The 19,234-nt window shown below is 32.4% G+C and overlaps 1 protein-coding gene across 4 annotated transcripts in view; it reads right to left on the bottom strand.

Moving 5' to 3' along the window:
• ZNF280D (zinc finger protein 280D) overlaps positions 1–19,234 on the bottom strand; it is an 80,197-nt gene that overhangs the window by 38,349 nt on the left and 22,614 nt on the right. For all 4 annotated transcript variants that reach the window (XM_080934824.1, XM_080934823.1, XM_080934826.1 and 1 more), the window contains 7 exons: positions 14,130–14,247; positions 10,164–10,334; positions 9,665–9,774; positions 4,908–5,131; positions 1,743–1,900; positions 1,253–1,353; positions 135–281 (listed from right to left, as the gene is read on the bottom strand). In XM_080934824.1, the coding sequence (XP_080790950.1) occupies positions 135–281; positions 1,253–1,353; positions 1,743–1,900; positions 4,908–5,131; positions 9,665–9,774; positions 10,164–10,334; positions 14,130–14,247 (1,029 nt within the window). The remainder of the gene's footprint in view (positions 1–134; positions 282–1,252; positions 1,354–1,742; positions 1,901–4,907; positions 5,132–9,664; positions 9,775–10,163; positions 10,335–14,129; positions 14,248–19,234) is intronic.

Genomic DNA, 19,234 nt, shown 5'->3' with positions numbered 1-19,234 from the left:
AGGAAAGAAGTGGAAGTTTCACAAGTAATTTAGTACACACTTCATGTGTGGATCAACTCCACTCCCTCTGAAAACCAAACAATATTCTGAGTGATGTTCAAATAACACGAAAATATGAGAATTATTAATCTCACCTGATGCTTCATGTAATGATGCATGTAGGGTGTGGCGATTTTAATAACTTTGAGGCAGAATGGACATAGCAAATTCTTAGTGTTTTCATGCGATGTTCTAAAATGAGACTCTACCTCAGAAAATAATGATGATCTGTAGTTGCAAACCTAGAAATAAAAAGGTTATGTTTAAATTGAAATTTTGTAACTGATTTGCAACTACAAGTTAACAATGTTGGATCATCTGTTAGGTTAGATACTATCAATCCAGCTCTGATGCCTATGCATGCAGGAGGTTCACTAATGAAGACACCAAAAGCAAAAAAAGGTCATCCTTCAAAGCTAAAGACTGTTTCCCAAAATATAATAGGTACCTTCATTTTTATCAAACGATTTATCACTCCATTCTGTCTTGAATTTTGAAACTTTAGAACCTTCTGTCCTATAAAATACTTTATTTCTACATAAAACAGCACTGTACATCAGATTGTTAATCTGCCTCTAAACTATTACAGTGGCAAGTCATCTTTCTCTTGCTTTTCTACTCCTTCAAATGCTCAAGAAATACTTGTCCCAAAGCACTTGGTAGGGCTCTGCATAACTAAGCATTTGTACCTTGGTCATATGGCTACAGTATTCTGTCTTGGGTAAAGGAAATCCAGTGTTTTCCAGTCAGGGCTCTTCTCTTTCTAGTGCTTGGGAGCAAACAGCAGCTTCTGAGCCAAATCCAGTTTACTGACTTCCCCTCCTATAATGTATGAGTTGTGCTAAGAGACTTTACACTAGTAAATTAAATAAGAGGGACTTTGATTTTAGTTACCATTTTTACCTAAATGGCAAAAACAAAACAAACACCACCACTATATTTCACTATGGATGAAAATTATATGAAATTCAAAATTTGAGGTCCATGAAGTTTATTTGAATACAGATACATCTATTCAATCCCTTACTGTCATTACTAACTTGCCACAATGGGAGAGATGACTAGCTGTGATAGAGACAGTAATACCTCCAAAACTAAATGCTTACTGTTTGGTCCTTTAACTAAGAAGAAAAAACTGCTACAACATATCTAATACCTATAAATCTTAACACCAAAACAACAACAGTTAATAACACTATAAAACATGATGTACCTGGCAGATGTATGGCATTTCACCGGGTTTATGATTATCCTTCATATGTTGTAAAAGAATCTGTTCAGTTTCAAATGATAGCTCACAGATTTTACAAATGGCTATAGATGGAAGGAAGAAAGTTATTACAACATTTTAATATATAAATAATAAAGGCTCGGCTTAGATAATAGTGTCAACAAATGTATCAGCAGAAGTGGCAGTAGTAGAGGTGGTGAGCAGTCGTGCATATACATAACTCAGTGCAATTCGTCTGAGCACTACCACAAAGGCATGTCTGTCATCCTATTGCCTCAGTACCACTCAACCTCCCTGAACTCATGTAGCTACTATACCCAGGCACACATCTGGGATTTGAACTGAAGCTCAGAATAAGTTAGCTTTTGCGATTTTGCTCCCAAAATCCAAAGTCTATTTCTTCTTCTTATTTCTGTAAGTTTTCTCAAGATTTGCTCAGCTTCGCTGGACCCTGAAATGCAGTATAACTCACTGGAGAACTCATGAGGCGTGTGCGTGCTCTCGATGTGGCACTGGAGCTGAAAGGGTGTGGGGAACTGCCGGTAGCAGTGCTGGCAAGTGGTGTGCTTTTCCCAGCTCTCGCTGCTCTGCTTCTCCAGTTCCAGATGGTGCTTCATGTGGTTCATAAACCTGCAAAGGGCAACAGGTAGAAAGGTTCAAATTAAAAGCTCAAAGAAATCCCACAATACCTGAATCCACTCATTTTTTTAAAAAGTGAATTATTAGTCAAAACCTAGAATCCTTCGCTAGGAAAGTGCATGTCCTAAATAGTGACCCAAAATGGCTAAAAAGACACCTTTTTTTCCACCTTTGTTTCAAATGTCACTACTTTCAGATGACTGTTTTTAGATAGAATAAGTCTTCTTTGCCATGTGAAGTAGTACTATTTACATATTAAAATTCAATACAGAAAGAGAATCCTATCAGCAAAAGTAGCCTGAGTCATGGAAGAAATTCTTTAAGACCCTGAAGACACACAATACATCTAGCTACTAGTATTTTTACTTGAATCTTTGTTTTTAAGTGCATATAATAACCGTTTCAATGTCTACAAGAACTTCTCACTTATTTATTGATAGTGTTTATTGTTAGTATAAACCACTCACTTTAACTTGCAGACTGTCCCCTTTCTAAGGCAATCTCCAGATTGCAGTTTTACTTTCACTACTTCAGCATCCCTACAAGGTTTCATTTGAGCAGAACTATGACCCTCAGTAAAATGTGGTATAAATTGAAATACATATTATAAAAAGCTTACTGAATCTTTTGGCTAAAATAAAAAGTAGTATTAATGATCAAAAGAATTTTTAGACTGGATCAATAAAATTAATAAATTTATTGATAAAATTCTTGGAGGCTTCAAAAGAAATAAACATGAAACTATATGAAAATGTTATCAATCCAGAGAACAGACAACATGAAAGATGTGGCATCTATTTTTTTTCCTATCTCTAAAGAACAGTATTTCTCAAAGCAAACTGTAATACATTTTGAAGTATCTTTTTATTCCCCCTTGATTTTTACATGAGCTATACAAAAAACCTACAGAAAATCCTAGTCTTGGCTAAATATTTACATATAGGCAAAATAACACGAGCAAGTAAATTTTGAGTTCACCCCTTAAAGCACTAAAGTGTATTTATATAAAGTAATGCATTAACCAGGTAGTTGATTTCTCTCAGTGTTGCCGTAAGAACTAATTGAAATGCATAGCTCTCAAGACAATATATGGGAATTTCTTACAATGACCTGTTTTTAGTGACACTCTATAAGGGAAAAAAACAGAAATGAAAGACTTATATGAGAAGTCAAATAGAAATCTTTATATGTTTTGTACCATCATATAAATTATAAACAACTGCTAGCCAGGAATAGCTGCACACACCTGTCCTAGCACTTCGGGGTCAAAAAAGGGCAGATCTCTGAGTTTTGTTTGGGCCTGCCAAGTCTACATAGTGAGATCTTGTCTCAAAAACAAAAGCAAAATAACAAAAAAGCAAAAATTTGTCTTCCCAAATTTTACAAAAAAAATACGGTATCTTTATGTCACCAGGAATTTACCATTAAGGGCACATTTCCCAAGTAATAGCTTTCAATGTTCAGATTCTACATGTTACTAAAGTTAATAGGCATAAATTTTCTAAATATTCTAATATAAACAAATGGAACTTAAAAAATTCCTAAAAAGTTATTTTTCATGTTGAATATTAAATGGGCTAATCTAATATGACAAAAAACCCCAATACTTTTGCTAAAATAAATTGCAGTATATATAATTAACGAAGAACTTAACAAAGACAGTGAAACACACTTGTACACATCTAACCTATCTCCCGACTGAATGTTAGCATTAGAGATCATGGAACTAGGTGGTAGAAGTCCACTTCAAAGCTGCTTCAGCATTACATCCAAAACACAAAGCTACTGGGAGCCTTAGTTCTTGAAGAAATGAAGTAGTAAGAGCCCTGGAATGCATAAAGAAGCCCGTGGGCATCACTTTAGCAGCAAGCCACACAGGACAGACAAGTAAATGAACCAGGGTCCAAGAGGATAACTGCTGCTATATGGAATAGTAATTTGGGAAGGTTTTAGTAACTGTAAAAGATGTGCATATGTATGTGCATTTGTGTACTATTTTAATTTGTCTTTTTGGAGATCCAGTTTTGTTATGTTTGAATCATATTCTCACCATCTCCCCAAACTTGACCCACAACCACTCCTAAAGTACAACTTATCTAAAATAAGTATACTTTAGTAATAGTTTTAATAAAATAAGTAACTTATTTTAAATAAGTTACTTTAAAAAAACCATTTTTACCAACAGCTTAATTGATTTAAAAAAAAAAATCAGATTGTTTAAAGGACAAAGACCAACAATAAAGCAAGAGGTGCAGAGGTGGGGAGCAAAGTGGCAGGGCACAGCATGGAACTTTCAATTTTGTGATGAATATTCGAAAGTTTTTATGGAAAAGGGTAGAAAAAAAGTCATATTTAATAAAGTACAAATGTTAGAATATAAAAAATGAAAACCATCATTTAGCAATCTTATTACAGGTGCTATTTTATAACATATGCCACTACAAGATTACAAAATATAAATTCCTAAAATTAAAAACATTTGTATAGGCAATTTTAAAAATTCCATACAATTTTAAATATCTAATTTTAATTTAATAAAATACCTAATTTTTATTTAAAATTTAAAATTAAAAGATAATGTCTCCTAGAACTAATTTATCACTGATAAAGTACACATTTCCCATAAAATACATATTATAAACATGATAAATATAAAGCAGAAAATCTGATCATCAAACAGTATTATAAGGAAGAGGTCAATCTGCCAATTTCTGAAGAAGTCCTGTTTGTATTGTGAAAAATTATTATATTCTGAGATATATAAAAGTGAAAAATATACAATTAGATTTCTAGATCACTATTAAAAAAATAAAATAAGTTCATTTTGTTCCAAATTAATCTGTCCTTTTTTAAGCCATATGAAAGACAAAGCAACAGATTTAAGAGAAGAGTCTGAAAACAACAGAGAAGGATTGAAATTGATTATCTGGAAGGACAGGAGTGTATGATAGGCACAGTGGTCATATCTCTATGGAAATAAAAATACATATTTACATACCTAATATTATTTTTAAGCACTTTCAAACAACTGAAGCACTTAAAGGTTGTATGAGTCTTCTGTTCTTCCTGGATGTCTCCTTCATGTTTTCCATAATAAAAGTCATTAACTAACATTATCAACTTTCCTTTCTCTGAATCAAGAGTCTTAGCTTCATTTGCTGAATTTAAATTGTCTGTTTTAGTCAGTCCCAAAAAGTTATTTATCATGTCTGGACAACAATACTAGAAGAGAATTGGAAAAAAAAAAAAAAAAAAAAAAAAAAAAGATGCCTTATTTATTACAAAATCACAGCAATAACAACTATTATATGTTTTCAACTACGGCCAAACCATATGTAACTATGCTTGATAGGATATCTGAATAGTGAAAGCCTATGGTGGATATTCTAAAAAGTTTAGAAAAGTAAACATTTTTTTAAAGTAGACTATTTGCTTAGTGTATGGGTGTAAATGCCACAGTGCACTTGTGGAGGTCAGAGGACAACCTGTGGACGTCGGCTCTTTCCTTCCACCACGTGGGTTCCAGGGATTGAACTCAAGTCGTCAGGTTTGGCGGCAAGCACCTTTAACAGCTGAGCCATCTCGCCAGCCCATAAACATTATCTTAACAAAACAAAAATTTAAAAAGAGATGAAAAAAAAAACCTTAAGACTAGGTTTTGGCTACTTAAACTTTTCCCATGCAATTTACCTGCTTAGAAACATGGTCAATAGTCATTTGTTTCATAACCAAAAATCATTTTATCTCATTACCATGTCAACAATACCAGTAGAAGGTGAGTGTTGCATGCTTTGATCTATCAGCTTATATGAAAACTTCCAGAGACACAGCTAAACTGCCACTCTAGATTCATAGTACTTAAAAAATGTTTGGGACATAAAGACAAATGCAGCTAGTATATCTTGGAATCCTGAATGTTAAAATGTTTAAAGAAGAAATTTACTTCCTAGTAATAAAAATAAAGTTGTCACAAAAACTGGTTGCAATATGAAATTTTCCATATGGGCTTTCTAAAAATCAAGATATAGCTAATTTTATTTATTATACATAATTCTCAGTTATAGGATTTTTTTAAAATAAGTTTTTCTTTGAAGGCAAACCTAGAAAAACCTTTATCAGAAAATCTGTAAGAGTTCATTAAATGGTAATTCCTAGCACTCAATGCTTTAGACCGCCTAACTGTCATTTCTATAAGTGAAGGCTTAAAAAATATTTGTTTTTTAACAACATAGGTAATTCTTTTCTAACATAAGCACTTCCTAAGTGTGCTACATCAGCATTTGAAATGGAGCATTATTCCATGCCATTACAACATCCATTTCCTCTTCTGCCACATGTGACTCTGCAGATCATTGTCACTATCAAACACTCAGTACAATATGAGGAGCTGGTCCTGTGACAGAAGATAGATCTACAGCGTCTTCTGCAAGGTTACGTTATTCCTACTGCATTTAATTTTTTATATTTATATTTAATTGCCAGCCTTTATCTTTTATATGGTATGTGTTACTGTGTATGTGTGTATACACATGCATATGCACGTTCAAAGAAATGCGGCTGTTTTAGTCAGTCCCAAATACTAGAAGAGAATGAACCTTAGTGTCATCCTCGAGAACCATCCACCTAGCTTGGATCAACAGGCACGAACCACCACATGGACCTTATAAAATGTGAATTTTGGAGATTCAAGTATTCTTGAATGAAAGGAACTGAGTGCCAGAATTAGCTTTTCAATTTCTAAATCCACAAATGTAAAAACATTAAAAAAAAAAGCCCAAACAAAACCACATTTAAAATATATCTAGGAAATAGGAGAAATACTGAATAAAGCTGATTCACAAGAGAAGAACTAACTTATATTTACAAGTTAAAGTTGTACACATGTGTATTTGCTGGGAATAGTAGCTCACATCTTTAATGTCAACATTCAGAAGGCAGAGACAGAAGCACTTGGATCCCTGTGAGTTCCAGGTCAGCCATGGCTATATAGTAAAATCTTGTCTTGAAGGAAAGAAAGGGGGGGGGGAGGTAAGTATATTAGATGATCTTTTCCCTTGGATAGAATGGAATTACAACCAAAATAATAATAATAAAAATAAAAAAACAAGGGGCTAGAGATGACTCAGCAGTTAAGAGCACTGACTGCTTTTCTAGAGGTCCTGAGTTCAAATCCCAGCAACCACATGGTGGCTCAGAACCATCTGTAATGGGATATAATGCCCTCTTCTGGTGTGTCGGAAGACAGCTATACAGTGTACTCATAAACATTAAATGAATGAATGAATGAATGAATGAATGAATAAATAAATAAATAAATAAATAAATAAATAAATAAATAAATAAATAAAATAAGAGGTTTAAAAAAAAAAGGCTTTGTTATTTATGTTTCTGAATTTTCCCTCTTGGACACAAAGCTGGCCTGCAAATTGCTAAGCAGACCATCTATCTTATCTGCCCTTGAACTCACAGAGATTTGCCTGCTTTTGCCTGAGTCCTGAGATAAAAGGCCCAGCCTTATTTCTAGATTTTCCCTGAGGTACATGTAACATCTATAAACTCAAAATTAGAAAAAAAAAAATCAAGCTATTTCTAAAGACTTATAAGACTAATAGAAATAAGGTTACTTTTAATATTAAGGTAAAGAGGCACCGTGTGGAATAAAACGACTATATTACACTGTGGAAAATCACTTAGGAAATGTGGTTGCAATTCAGTGGTAGAGCACTTGCCTAGCAAGCAAATGGCCATGGATTAAATTAGAGAAAGATAGGTGTTAGGAGGGAGACTAGAAAAAAGAAATTACTTAAAATATATGTATTAAGTATGTGTATCAATGGTATTATATTGACAAAGTACTAATCATATTTAAAACCCTCCTAAGGGAGGAAGAATCACAAAAATTGCAGGAAAATTGGAATATATGAAATTCAGTCTTCTAATTAATAATGGGCATTATTGATTTTATACCCTAAATGTTAGACCTGGTTTTCAGGAGAAGTCGCCATGTTAAGACTTGCTTTGTGATTCTTTTCTGAAGCTATAAAATGACCTATGGAAGAGTTAAGTTAAAGTTCTCAAGAAATGTCTACTTTACTATTTATAAAAGTTAATGGTCTCACAAACATGCTCATAAATTATAATATACATAATAAATGATCAACTATTTGCTGCTTTATTTTCTTTCATACACAAAAAAGACAGGATCAGAGTCTTAAAGGCACAAAGTTCCTGTTCATACTACTTTAATATTTTAGATTTAGATCCTTAATTAAAAAAAAAAAAAAAAAAAAAAACAAATGACAAAAACAAAAAAATAGAGAACAGTAAATGGAGTAAGGACCACTTTTGAGAAAAATCAAAATATCCTAAAACATTAAAAAGGCAAGAAGAACAACTTGAGAAACAAGGACTAAGTTTAGATTTAGGTTTTATATAAAGATAATAAGCTAGAGGGCACAACTACATAGGATTCAAAATAAACAGACCAACTTTGTTAGACCATATAGCCATTTTGGCCCTAAGTCTGTAGTGCAATCATTCACGTATCCCTCTTTATGAGATAGCCATCTGTAACTACTGAATGCTTGAGTGCTGGGTCTGTAGTCTAACAAGCTATCAGATACCATCTATGCTCTCTTATCAATCTAGAAAGTTAAATTTTTATTAAAGATTATTTTTTATTGAAATTTGTGTTTTGCCTACATTATGTATGTGGACGTGAGTAGTTCCCTAGCGGCCAGATTAGTGTCAGGTTACCCCTGGAACTGGAGTTAGACATAGCTATGAGCAGCCAAGTAAGTGGTAGGAACCAGATCCAGGGCCTCTGACAGAGACGCAAGTGCTTCTTTTGATTATATTCATCCTACAGTGTTGTGTTCTCACAGAACATAAGGAACCCACCTCCTATGTTAACATAGTGCTGACTGTTAACCACTCCATACTCTTCTTTCTTAACCTCCTCAGCCTCAAGTAAACTATTTCACCTTCTGAGATAACTTGTTTTAGATCATGTAGTATTTGCATTTCTGTGCCTGAAAAACTGCCCCACGATTTTGAACTTACCCTTCCTAGATTTGGTGATGATGTATATACACACTATGAAACAAGGAACAAAATATATACATTCATAAAATATGAATTATGTTGCTTTCATGAAATGCTATGGTATTCTAATATTTGTTACAAAATTACCTTATTTCTATATTTCTATTTGTATGTTTTTAAAACAATGAATTAAAAATGATCAGTTTCTGAAATAGCAAGAATTCTTCCCGTATTACGTCACTGCAACTTAATTTTTTTCGTTCATTCCTTTCCTTTTGTACTCCTTTTTCTCATCTTCTCCTGCCTTCCTGCCATTGGTAGTAGGAACAAGGAGATTACAGAATATTTTTATAAAGGCATAGCAGAACACAATAAAAACTAATATTTGAAGAAAGAGTGTTACCTAAACTTCATACTTCATACATACTTTGAAATTTTCTTCAAATCTAAACCAAAAGCTTCCTACCCCAATAAAAACTTTATACTAATGTTATGCAAACTATTCTGAATTTATCATAACAATTATTTCATTTTACTATCATATAGAATAATTTTGAATATAAATTTCTACCTAAGCTCTTCGAAAATATCCAGTATAAGAAGATTTCATCCTTAACTTACCAAATCAAACAATCATTTACTATAAATCAAATCATTAATATTCTTAGGGATTTTTCAAACTTTCAAAATTAGATTTTGAAAAAGATTTACCGTCATGTGATTTCTCAGAGGATCCAAAAGATTGAAGTGAATATTACACTTGGGGCATGCTCTTGGAAAAGTTGTTCCATTTTTAGATTGATTTGATGAACAATTTGCACCTAAGACAAATTCAGATTAATTATGAAATAAAATGCATCATTTTTCAGGGTTTTTGTTTGTCGATTTTTTACAAATTATTTTTAATTATTACTGGATGCACACACGTGTATGTAAATGTCACATTTGTATTGGTACCCTTGGGTTCCAGAAAATGTCCGGTCCCCTGAGTTGGACTTTAATTTGTGGTTGAGAGCCACTTCCTGTGAGGGTTGGGAATCAAACCCAGGATCTCTGAAAAAGTTTTAAGTGTTCTTAATCAATTAGCCATTTCTCCAGCCCACAAATTCAAAACTTTTAAACTTAAATAACCACTATTAGTTTCTTCATTTGTAACCATTTGCAAAACTTTAACTACAGAAATTTCTTATTCTTAAGCCAGAGTTTTTACCTTGCGATGGCACGACTTGGAGAGACATCACAGATGGAGATTTTTCGGAAGAGACCACAGAAGAGGCATCTGTTCCAGAAATATTCTCACTGGGTTTAGGCTTTTTTGGATTAACACTGCTTATGTCAGAACCAGAAGAACGCTTTGATAAAAATGAAGTTTCATTCAAACCTAAAATGATTTAAACAGTGGGAGAAAAATTTTAAAACATTATAAAAATACTACTCTTACACAGTTAAGTCTAAATATGTAGGAACTGAAATATATGGCATAATTGAACTATGCTGCATCAATAATAAAAATTAAGAGATATTGCTGGGCATGGTGGCATACACCTTTAGTTCCAGTGTTTAGGAGGCAGAGCTTTGTAAATCTGAGGTTAGCACGATCTACCTAACTAGTTCCAACCTAGACAGACAAAGCTACATAGTAAGACCCTATCTCAAACGAAACAAAGGAATTAAATGTTATAAATTTAGAAAGAATAAGGAATAACATAAAAAAACCTATTAAAGACTTTATTTATTCAATCAATTTGTGAAATTATCTTTCTATACAAGAACATTTTCAATATGGTTTGAAAAAAAATAAAACTGAAAAAAGATATTTTGAAGTTCCTAAAAACCAATTAATTATCTTCAGATGCGTAAATACATTCAAGTTTTAACAACACATATATAAAACACATGCACAATAATTTGTTCTAAACACTTATAAATCCTTTAAATTTCTTTCTTTCCCCCCCCCCCTTTCAAGACAGAGTTTCTCAGTGTAGCCCTGGGTATCCTGGAACTTACTCTGTAGACCAAGCTGGCCATGAACTCAGAGGTCTGCCTGCCTCTCTGCCTCTTGAGTGCTGGGATTAAAGGTGTGCATCACCATGCTTATTTAAAACTACTTAAAATGCCTAATGTGATATAAGTCCTTTCCCATCTAACAATGTGATCTCTTCAAGGCCTGTGATGCTACACACTTATTGGTATATATCAAGTAGAAATTTCTATGCCTGCATAATATTTTACTCACTCAAATGAAAGGGCTTATAAAAGAGGGAGCTGTGTCCCATTTTAGAGAATTTATTAAGGAATACCTGACAAAGAAACTCTTCCATTTGAGTTATTAGACTTCTGCATCAATCTTTGTTTACATAGAGATTTCATTTTTAAAATAATTTTCCTTCTGAAAAATCACAATAAAGCTAAGGAATTAAGCCTAAGAGTATCAGCAATAGAAAAGGGGACAGTTAAACTGTAATTAGAGCGAACAAAGTCTTTAAAAAATAAAACATTATGTACTTTGTGCAAAAGATTTGCAAACTGCACATTAAGTAGACCTGGCTATACACTAGATACAAAAGCATTATTAGAGAAAATTATTATTAGAATTACTAGGCATTTTAGTAAGATAGCCTAAGTTAAAAAGCCAGATTCTGTCCATCTCTGTGTATTTTTATTTAACTTTTCTGAGCTTCAGTTTCTGTTCCTATGAAGGTATGATACCTTATTTTACAGAGTTACTTTAAGGTCAAACAACATATTCAAAGTATCTTAAAATATTTGGTATGTATAAAACACTAAATAACAATTATCATTAATTAAAAAAATATTTTTTACTTTAACTTGCTTTAAAGGCTAAAACTTATTCAAATAGATTTGCCTATTTTTTTTTTTTGCCAAGAGAATTAAGATTATACTAATTCACTATTTCATCTTTAAAGACAAAGTGATAACTTTTTCTTGTCTTCAAAACAGTCAGAGACAGACATATTTCAGGTACATGAAAAAGATCTCATTAAAGTGCAATCTCATTAACACATTTATGTTATTTGGAAAACAAAGGGTGATGGCATTTTGAATTAAGCAACCAATTATAAAATAGACTAGATGGTAAAAATAGATTTCTTTAATGTAACAATTTAACATGAGAAATCCCAACATTAAATAAAACTACTCTGTTCTTTCCAATCTCTTTTATATTTATTTATCTGTGTGCATATGAGCATGCACAACACATGGTACTTGAGTGGAACTCAGAACTACTTATGAGAGAGAGAGTCTGTTCTCTCCTTCCACTGTGTAGGCTCCAGGGATGAAACTCAGGTTGTGAAACTTGGAAGCAAATTCTTTTACTGAATGAGCCATCTCAACTGGCTGTGTGTGTGTATTTTAAATTCTGTCCCTTTATCTGTTTTGTTAGGCTTATACTATTCTCTATCCCCAAACAGTCCTTGCTCTAACAGTAAAAATCCTAATTTATTTCAAGGTCAAAATCAAAATCCCAGTCTCCATAGATAGTGGTCTGTCAGTCTTGTTACTGAATGAACAGCACTGACTGACACTGATATTTATTATTAAGTCCTTTAAACCTTATAAATGCATTTTCACATTTCACTTATTTGGGCATCAAAAAAGGCCCTGTGTGAACTAGAGAAAAGAGTCAAAATGATATCTCCAGGTGCCTTGCTCTAGGTGTGGAGAACGGAATGAATTACACAAAAAATTAATAGTCCCTTTTCTTAATAATATTAAAAAAATCAAAAGTATGAAGAGGTCAGGTGATCTGATAAAGACTAAACATTCTTAAGAGCAGAGGTTCAAACCTACAACTTCCTAGTTATCCCACTTAATGAAGTTTCACTCACTGTAGTAGAAAGCTGAGAGGGAGAATAGGAGTCTTTATTGTTTCTTTCTTCCCAGAAGTTTCAAGACTGCAGACTTTTCCTATGAGTAAAGTCTATGAGCTTCCTAATGCCAGATTTAATACAAATATTTTTTCTCCGTTTCTTTTCGCTTGTACCTATTTTATTAACAAGATATTAGTAAACATTTTAGTAAACTATGTATGTAAGTGACATTCAGAGACGTGTTTATCAAATAAGGTATTTTTAAAATGGAAAAGCACTTTAAGCCCTATAATGAAAAAAATTGCAGAAGAGTCTGGTAAACACCTCATTAATCTATTTAGAAACAATCTACACATTCCAAATTTTCTTGTACCATCTTAGTTAAAATACATATACATTGCTAGTGTTCAAAAATTAACTTTCCTTATTTACAAAGAATTTTTCACTAAGACAAAATTCCTCCATGGTATGCTAATGTATTTTAAATTAATGAAGCATACTTATCATATGAACTAGAGGAACTGTAAGTCTTCAACAGATACATTCCATTAATTCTCTATCTCTAAATCACTAATACTTGTCTGTTTTGAGACACAGTCCTACTATATAGCATAAGATGGCCTTGAAATTATTACATACTCCAGGTTAAAATCAAACTGACAATAATCCTTCTGCCACAGCCTCTCAAATGCTGAGATTATAGGTGTACACCACCACATTCAAGAACCACTTCTTTAAATTATCTTATATTTATGAGAGGAAGAAAGATACACACATACCACAATACACATGTGGTGGTCAGAGGACAACTTTCTAGGAGTCAGCACTATGTGAGTCCCAGGGTTAGAACTCAGGCCATTATGCTTGGAACCAAGTGGCTTTGCCTGCTGAGTCCTTTTTTCACTAGTCTACCAAGTATTTCTTTATTGTGACCACTTTATAGCACCATAAAACCATACTTAACTATACTGAAATCGCATACTGAGCCAGAAAGACACTAGCCTAATTAAGAATTTAATTATAACCAGACACTTTTTTTTATACTAGTGGCCATAGAAACTAATTTTTCTTAACAATGTTTATAGTATCTAAAGCCTTCTCGAATTCACTGATTTTTTAAAGCATTTTAATGATTGATTCCATAGGAAAAAAAGTACAAGGTGGTTTAATGAAGATTTTAAATAAAATTGCCTCAAAACAAGATACCCAAACTCCATTTACAGGAGTCCATGTTAAAATATACTAATACTGTAACACAGAGATGTGGATTTCAAAACAGAAACTTAATTCCATACGATTATCCATCGTTTAACAATTTTAAGGGAAAAAGTAACAAAACAAACCTGCAATAGAAAGTGTTGGTCCCCCTTGGTAATGTGATAATCCTGTATCCTGGGTCAAGTCAAACAGTAACTCTGAAGAGTTATTAGATAGAACTCGTGGTGAATTTGTTACATAACCCTGTTAAATTTGAAGAAAGAATATTACATTTATTGGACATAACTACTCTTTTACACACATGTATAAGAGCAACTTAGCAGCATATCTATATCATTAAGATGATTTTTGTTTGATGATTAAATTATTAACAAGTTAAAAAACACAAAAGTAATTACTAGCTGAACAAGATTATCATCTATCAAAATTGAAAGTAAGAGAATAGAACTTGCTTGTTCCTATCTGCCCTATTAAAACTGCTCACCTAATGTGGACAGCAGATTCTAATTCAATGTTTTAAAAGTAAAGAAATAAAAATTTATCTTATATCTGTAAGACTAATATATGCTAAGACGGTCTAAAATTGCAATATTATCATCAAGAAGAAATGACAGAAATGAAAACTGCACAATGAAAACAGTGAAAGGAATATAAATTCTACTCCGAAGTATTACTGTAGAGAGTGAATGATTTTACATAAAATGAATTTCAAACTATCTGTTTTTGGAAAACTTTATAACTATGTAGTCAAAAAGGAAAATAATGGACTCCTTACTTTTCTAATTGTCCCACAGGAACCTATGCTAAGCCAAGGAAGGTGGAATGTCATAAGGCAAAAACCTAAGCAATGTGGGCCTTGGAGTGAACAGTGGCCAATCAGAAAGGGATTATACCTTGGTCAATGGGCCTGCTCCAGGAGACCTGCAGCTCAAAGAAATTTTTAGCTAAGCTAGCAGGAAGAGCTCAAGAGCATGGTGAAAAATACGAAACGGACTAAAATGTGGTCGAGAACAGAGCAATATCAGTTTTTATGTAACTGTATGCATATTGTGTATGCATATTATGAAGTGGTCAATACAACTGAATATACAGGCTTTGATACTATATAACAAGTATACTAATGTGCACACACACACACACAAATAAACTCCAATATAAGGAACAATCACGTGCAAAGTAAGCTCTGAGAGATTTCTGAATGTTCAACCTGTTAAAATGCATAATCCACAGGTTTTTAAGTTAAGCAATGCTTAAAAATAAAATGATCCACCCCTCAAAAAGAACAAAACATAACAAAAAAAAACAAAAATACAAAAATAACAACAACAACAACAACAACAACAAAAAAGACAGGCACAGTGTTACACATCTGTGATCCTAACACTCAGGAGACGGAAACAGAAAGACCTTCCTTAACTATATGGCAAGCTCAAGGCCGGCCTGAGCAATCCTATATATTATATAAATATGATATAACCCTTTTTTCAACTTACTGAGCACGAAATGTAAATAAAAATATTTAACAATAAAATAGGCACTGTTTAAAAATGATGTCTACTACAAATTAATTTACTCACAATATTTAATTGCTAGAATCATGAACCAAAGATATGTGTATCTGCAAAACTATAAAGAAGTTAAGAATAACTACATGACAGACTATATGAAGCTCAAAAAAAGAAAGGACAAAAAGTGGAAGCCTCAGTCCTTCTTAGAGAAAAGAAAAAAAAAGAAAAAAAAACCCACTAAGTGTATTGCACCCTCTCAGAGTGGGGTGCACCTACACCTTAAATCATTAATAACTCAAGAGCTAAGAAGATAGCCTTGTGGCAATTTTTGGTATTTAAAAATCATTATGTTTAATCTTTACACACCAAGAAAACTTTGACTATTTCCATGTTACATTTTGTTTTACATGAACTTTATGCTCATTTTAACTAGTAAGATTTCAATGCATACAATCAAACCTTTAAAAAAAATCAAGTACTGACAAAAATGTATTCATATAGTTTTATGCCAAAATGCTTTTAAAGATCTGTACATGTATCTCTGTTTTTTTTTAAAATAAAGTTGTAAGGAAAAATAAAGAATAACTGCAAAGTGAAATCAAAAAAAAGATGTAGAACATCAGTAGAAAAACTGCTCAAATTCTAATAATAAATCTAAAGTTTGGTTAACACTGTTACATAACAGACAAGACGTTAGCATGAGGAAAGCTGGATGGAAAATATCAGAACTCTTCTAAAAGACTAATAATACTTTTAAGAAGGTTAAAAGAAGAATAATGTTTACTATTGGCAAAATCTAGGTTATATATTGGTATGGCTTTGAATAAAAACTTAACCAGTAGCTATCAAAGTCACTAAAGGGTCCTTTATTCTGCTTCCAAGAAGTTATGGTAAAGATTTAGTGAAAAAGTATAAGGGCTGACATACAATCTCACCCTCATAATATGCACACTGATCTCTTTTCTAAGCTTCTCACAGATATGTTTATCATAGAAACACATAGGTTTTGTTTTGTGCTTATAAAGTAAAGTTTAATTAAGAATTTCATTTTGTACTACCTTTACTGACAATGAGAGTGCAATAAAGTCAAAGGAGAAATCTACACTCTTAAGCAACACTACACTTAGAATTTGAGATGGACATGGGCATCTAAACCTTAAGATTTAAAGAAAAAAATTATTAATTTCATGACCTAACACTAACCAAGTACAATCTTCATTGAAGTAAACACTTTCTACAAATATTTATACTTTTAAATATTCATTTGTGCTCTCACAAAACCAAAAATGTTCTTTAACAAAACTGTAATAAAGTTAATCCTGTTAAACACATCCCAAAAAGGCAACTTAAGTACCCACAGTATTAAAAAAGCAACTCATTAGTCAACAAATAACTAGCTAAAAAGAATTTTCAAATAGAGAACTTCTGATATCTAATGTAAGTTTGAAATAATTAAAAAATGAACTACCTAAAAACTGTTTGTTAAATGCAACAATGAAAGAAAAGTAGACACTATAACAGAATTAGGCCGACCTACAGTACTTAACCACTTAACCTTGGGCAAGTTACTTCTGAGCTTCAAGTCATTCATCTTTCAAACCAAAATAGCCACATTGGTATATATTAAATTTATTTGCTCTCACAGTAGTATTAACAAAGACAATATTCCCTCCAGTTATATAGATTCACACTCTAAGGCTAGGTGGTTGAGGAAGGGTCTCAATATAGCATCTTTTATTACTGATGGTATTGGAACTATAATCCAAGTCTAAATAATAACATAAAATTCATGGTCATTAACCATACATTATATTATCTTTATCAATGATATTAATTAAAATATATTTAATCCCTGACTAAAAAAGTTATTGAGATACAAAGATATTCCATAAAAAAGTTAACACAAAAAATATAAAACATTGCACTATTATAATTTACTAAAATCAGTAGACTTCAACATTCAGAGAGAAAGTCTCTTAAATAAGACAGTTCCTTCAGAATAGAAGTCTGTGGTTTTAGCTTTGACGACAATGATAAGTAAGGTTTTTTTTGTTTTTGTTTTTTTTTTTTTTTTAAATTGGACATTTTCTTTACTCACATTTCAAACATTATCACTTTTCCCGGTTTCCCCTCTGGAATCCCCCATCCCATCTCCTCTCCTCTTGCCTCTGTGAAATTTAAATGTATGATTCCTATGCTCCCATACAAACCAACTAGCAAATCTATTCTTTCCCAACAAGGTTCCAGGATTACAAACCATCAACTGAGGTGTTTCTATGGACTTTTCTTAATTGAAAAGATTTTATTTCCTAGTTTTTATAAAAACTAAAGTATCATCCCTTTGCCACTTTCTTCCTGAGATTGTGAGATTGGTCTAACATATCAGTGAGCTTTTCCTCTCTAGTTTTCTCCCCTAAATGCCAAACAACTGCTGATAAGTATAAGAAAATAAACAAGGTAATTGTAGCATTAATTTTTTAAGAACATACATAAAAGCCTATGGAATTCTACAGGATACAGCAACAGTTTTTTGTCTAAACAAGAACTATTTTAAGAAAACTGACTATTCACTAAATCAGTGCTAACCTAACTTTCCAGCTTCAAGATAATTTTACATATTTAAAAATAACTAAGTCCCAAAACATTTTTATATTGGTTGACGTTTACTTGTTGATATTTACTTTACCAAACTAGAAAATGAAGCATAAAAAAATTAATATCACTTTATTTTTAAATTGTATTAAATCCATTATAAATCAGCATGAAAATAGTCTTATTTTGTATCTTTGTAATTTTTATTTTCATTTTGGGAATCAGCCTCAAACACACCAGGTGGCCAAGGATGGACTTAACACCTGATCCTCCGGTGCTGCTACCTCACCAAGTGTTGGTATTAGCTGTATGTGCCTGAACCCAGAAATTGTGTCTACTAGGCAAGCTATCTTCTCTAATAACTAAGCTAAAATCTCAAAAGAGAATAAAGACTTATAACAATATGTAATTGAAAGAAAGAGCTTTTTAACAGTATGAATAACCGCTGTGGATATACTACTCTGATCTAATCAAAACTCATGAGCCAGTACTTTCTTAAAGGTGTATCACTATGAAATCTGAAACTTTTCAGTTGTGAACTTGTGGTATCCTACCTGTCCCATTGAAATCATTAGTTCACAGTACACTAAGTATTTACTCACAATACATATACTTTGGTTATTTGAAAACTATTGGTTTCATTCAACTATTTCAAACATTTAAAAAAATTCATAATATATCATCAAAAATTCTATTTTTTTGTTTATACTACCCATCAAGGAAGTCTTGAAATATTATGAAGAAACCAGGATCAAAATGGCAGATTAAAGCTTTCCAACATCTTGATCTTTGCTTAATCAAATTTATCACTGGTAAGAAAGAACACGATCAGCTGTTTTCCATTAATGATGATGGGGCAGGTGCATTGTGTTAATTTTGAGGAAATCTGTACCAAATTTGAGGACTGAAAAACAGCATTCTAAAGTGGATTCCATGATACCATCTTCTAATATTCATACCCTGTGTGATTCCCTTCCTTTTAATGTGGGTGACGACTCAGTTGATTCTGAACAACATAACTGGGTAAAGGTGGCAAGGTATGTAACATTTTATGAACATGATTGTTTCCTAAAAATAATAACATCACTCCTGTCTTGGTGGCACATATCTTTAATCCTAGCACTTGGGAG

Source organism: Micromys minutus, assembly GCF_963924665.1.
Source record: "Micromys minutus genome assembly, chromosome: 21".
NCBI classification, from domain to species: domain Eukaryota; kingdom Metazoa; phylum Chordata; class Mammalia; order Rodentia; family Muridae; genus Micromys; species Micromys minutus.
Note: the sequence above shows the minus strand (reverse complement) of the source record. Positions and strands in the feature narration are given on the sequence as shown.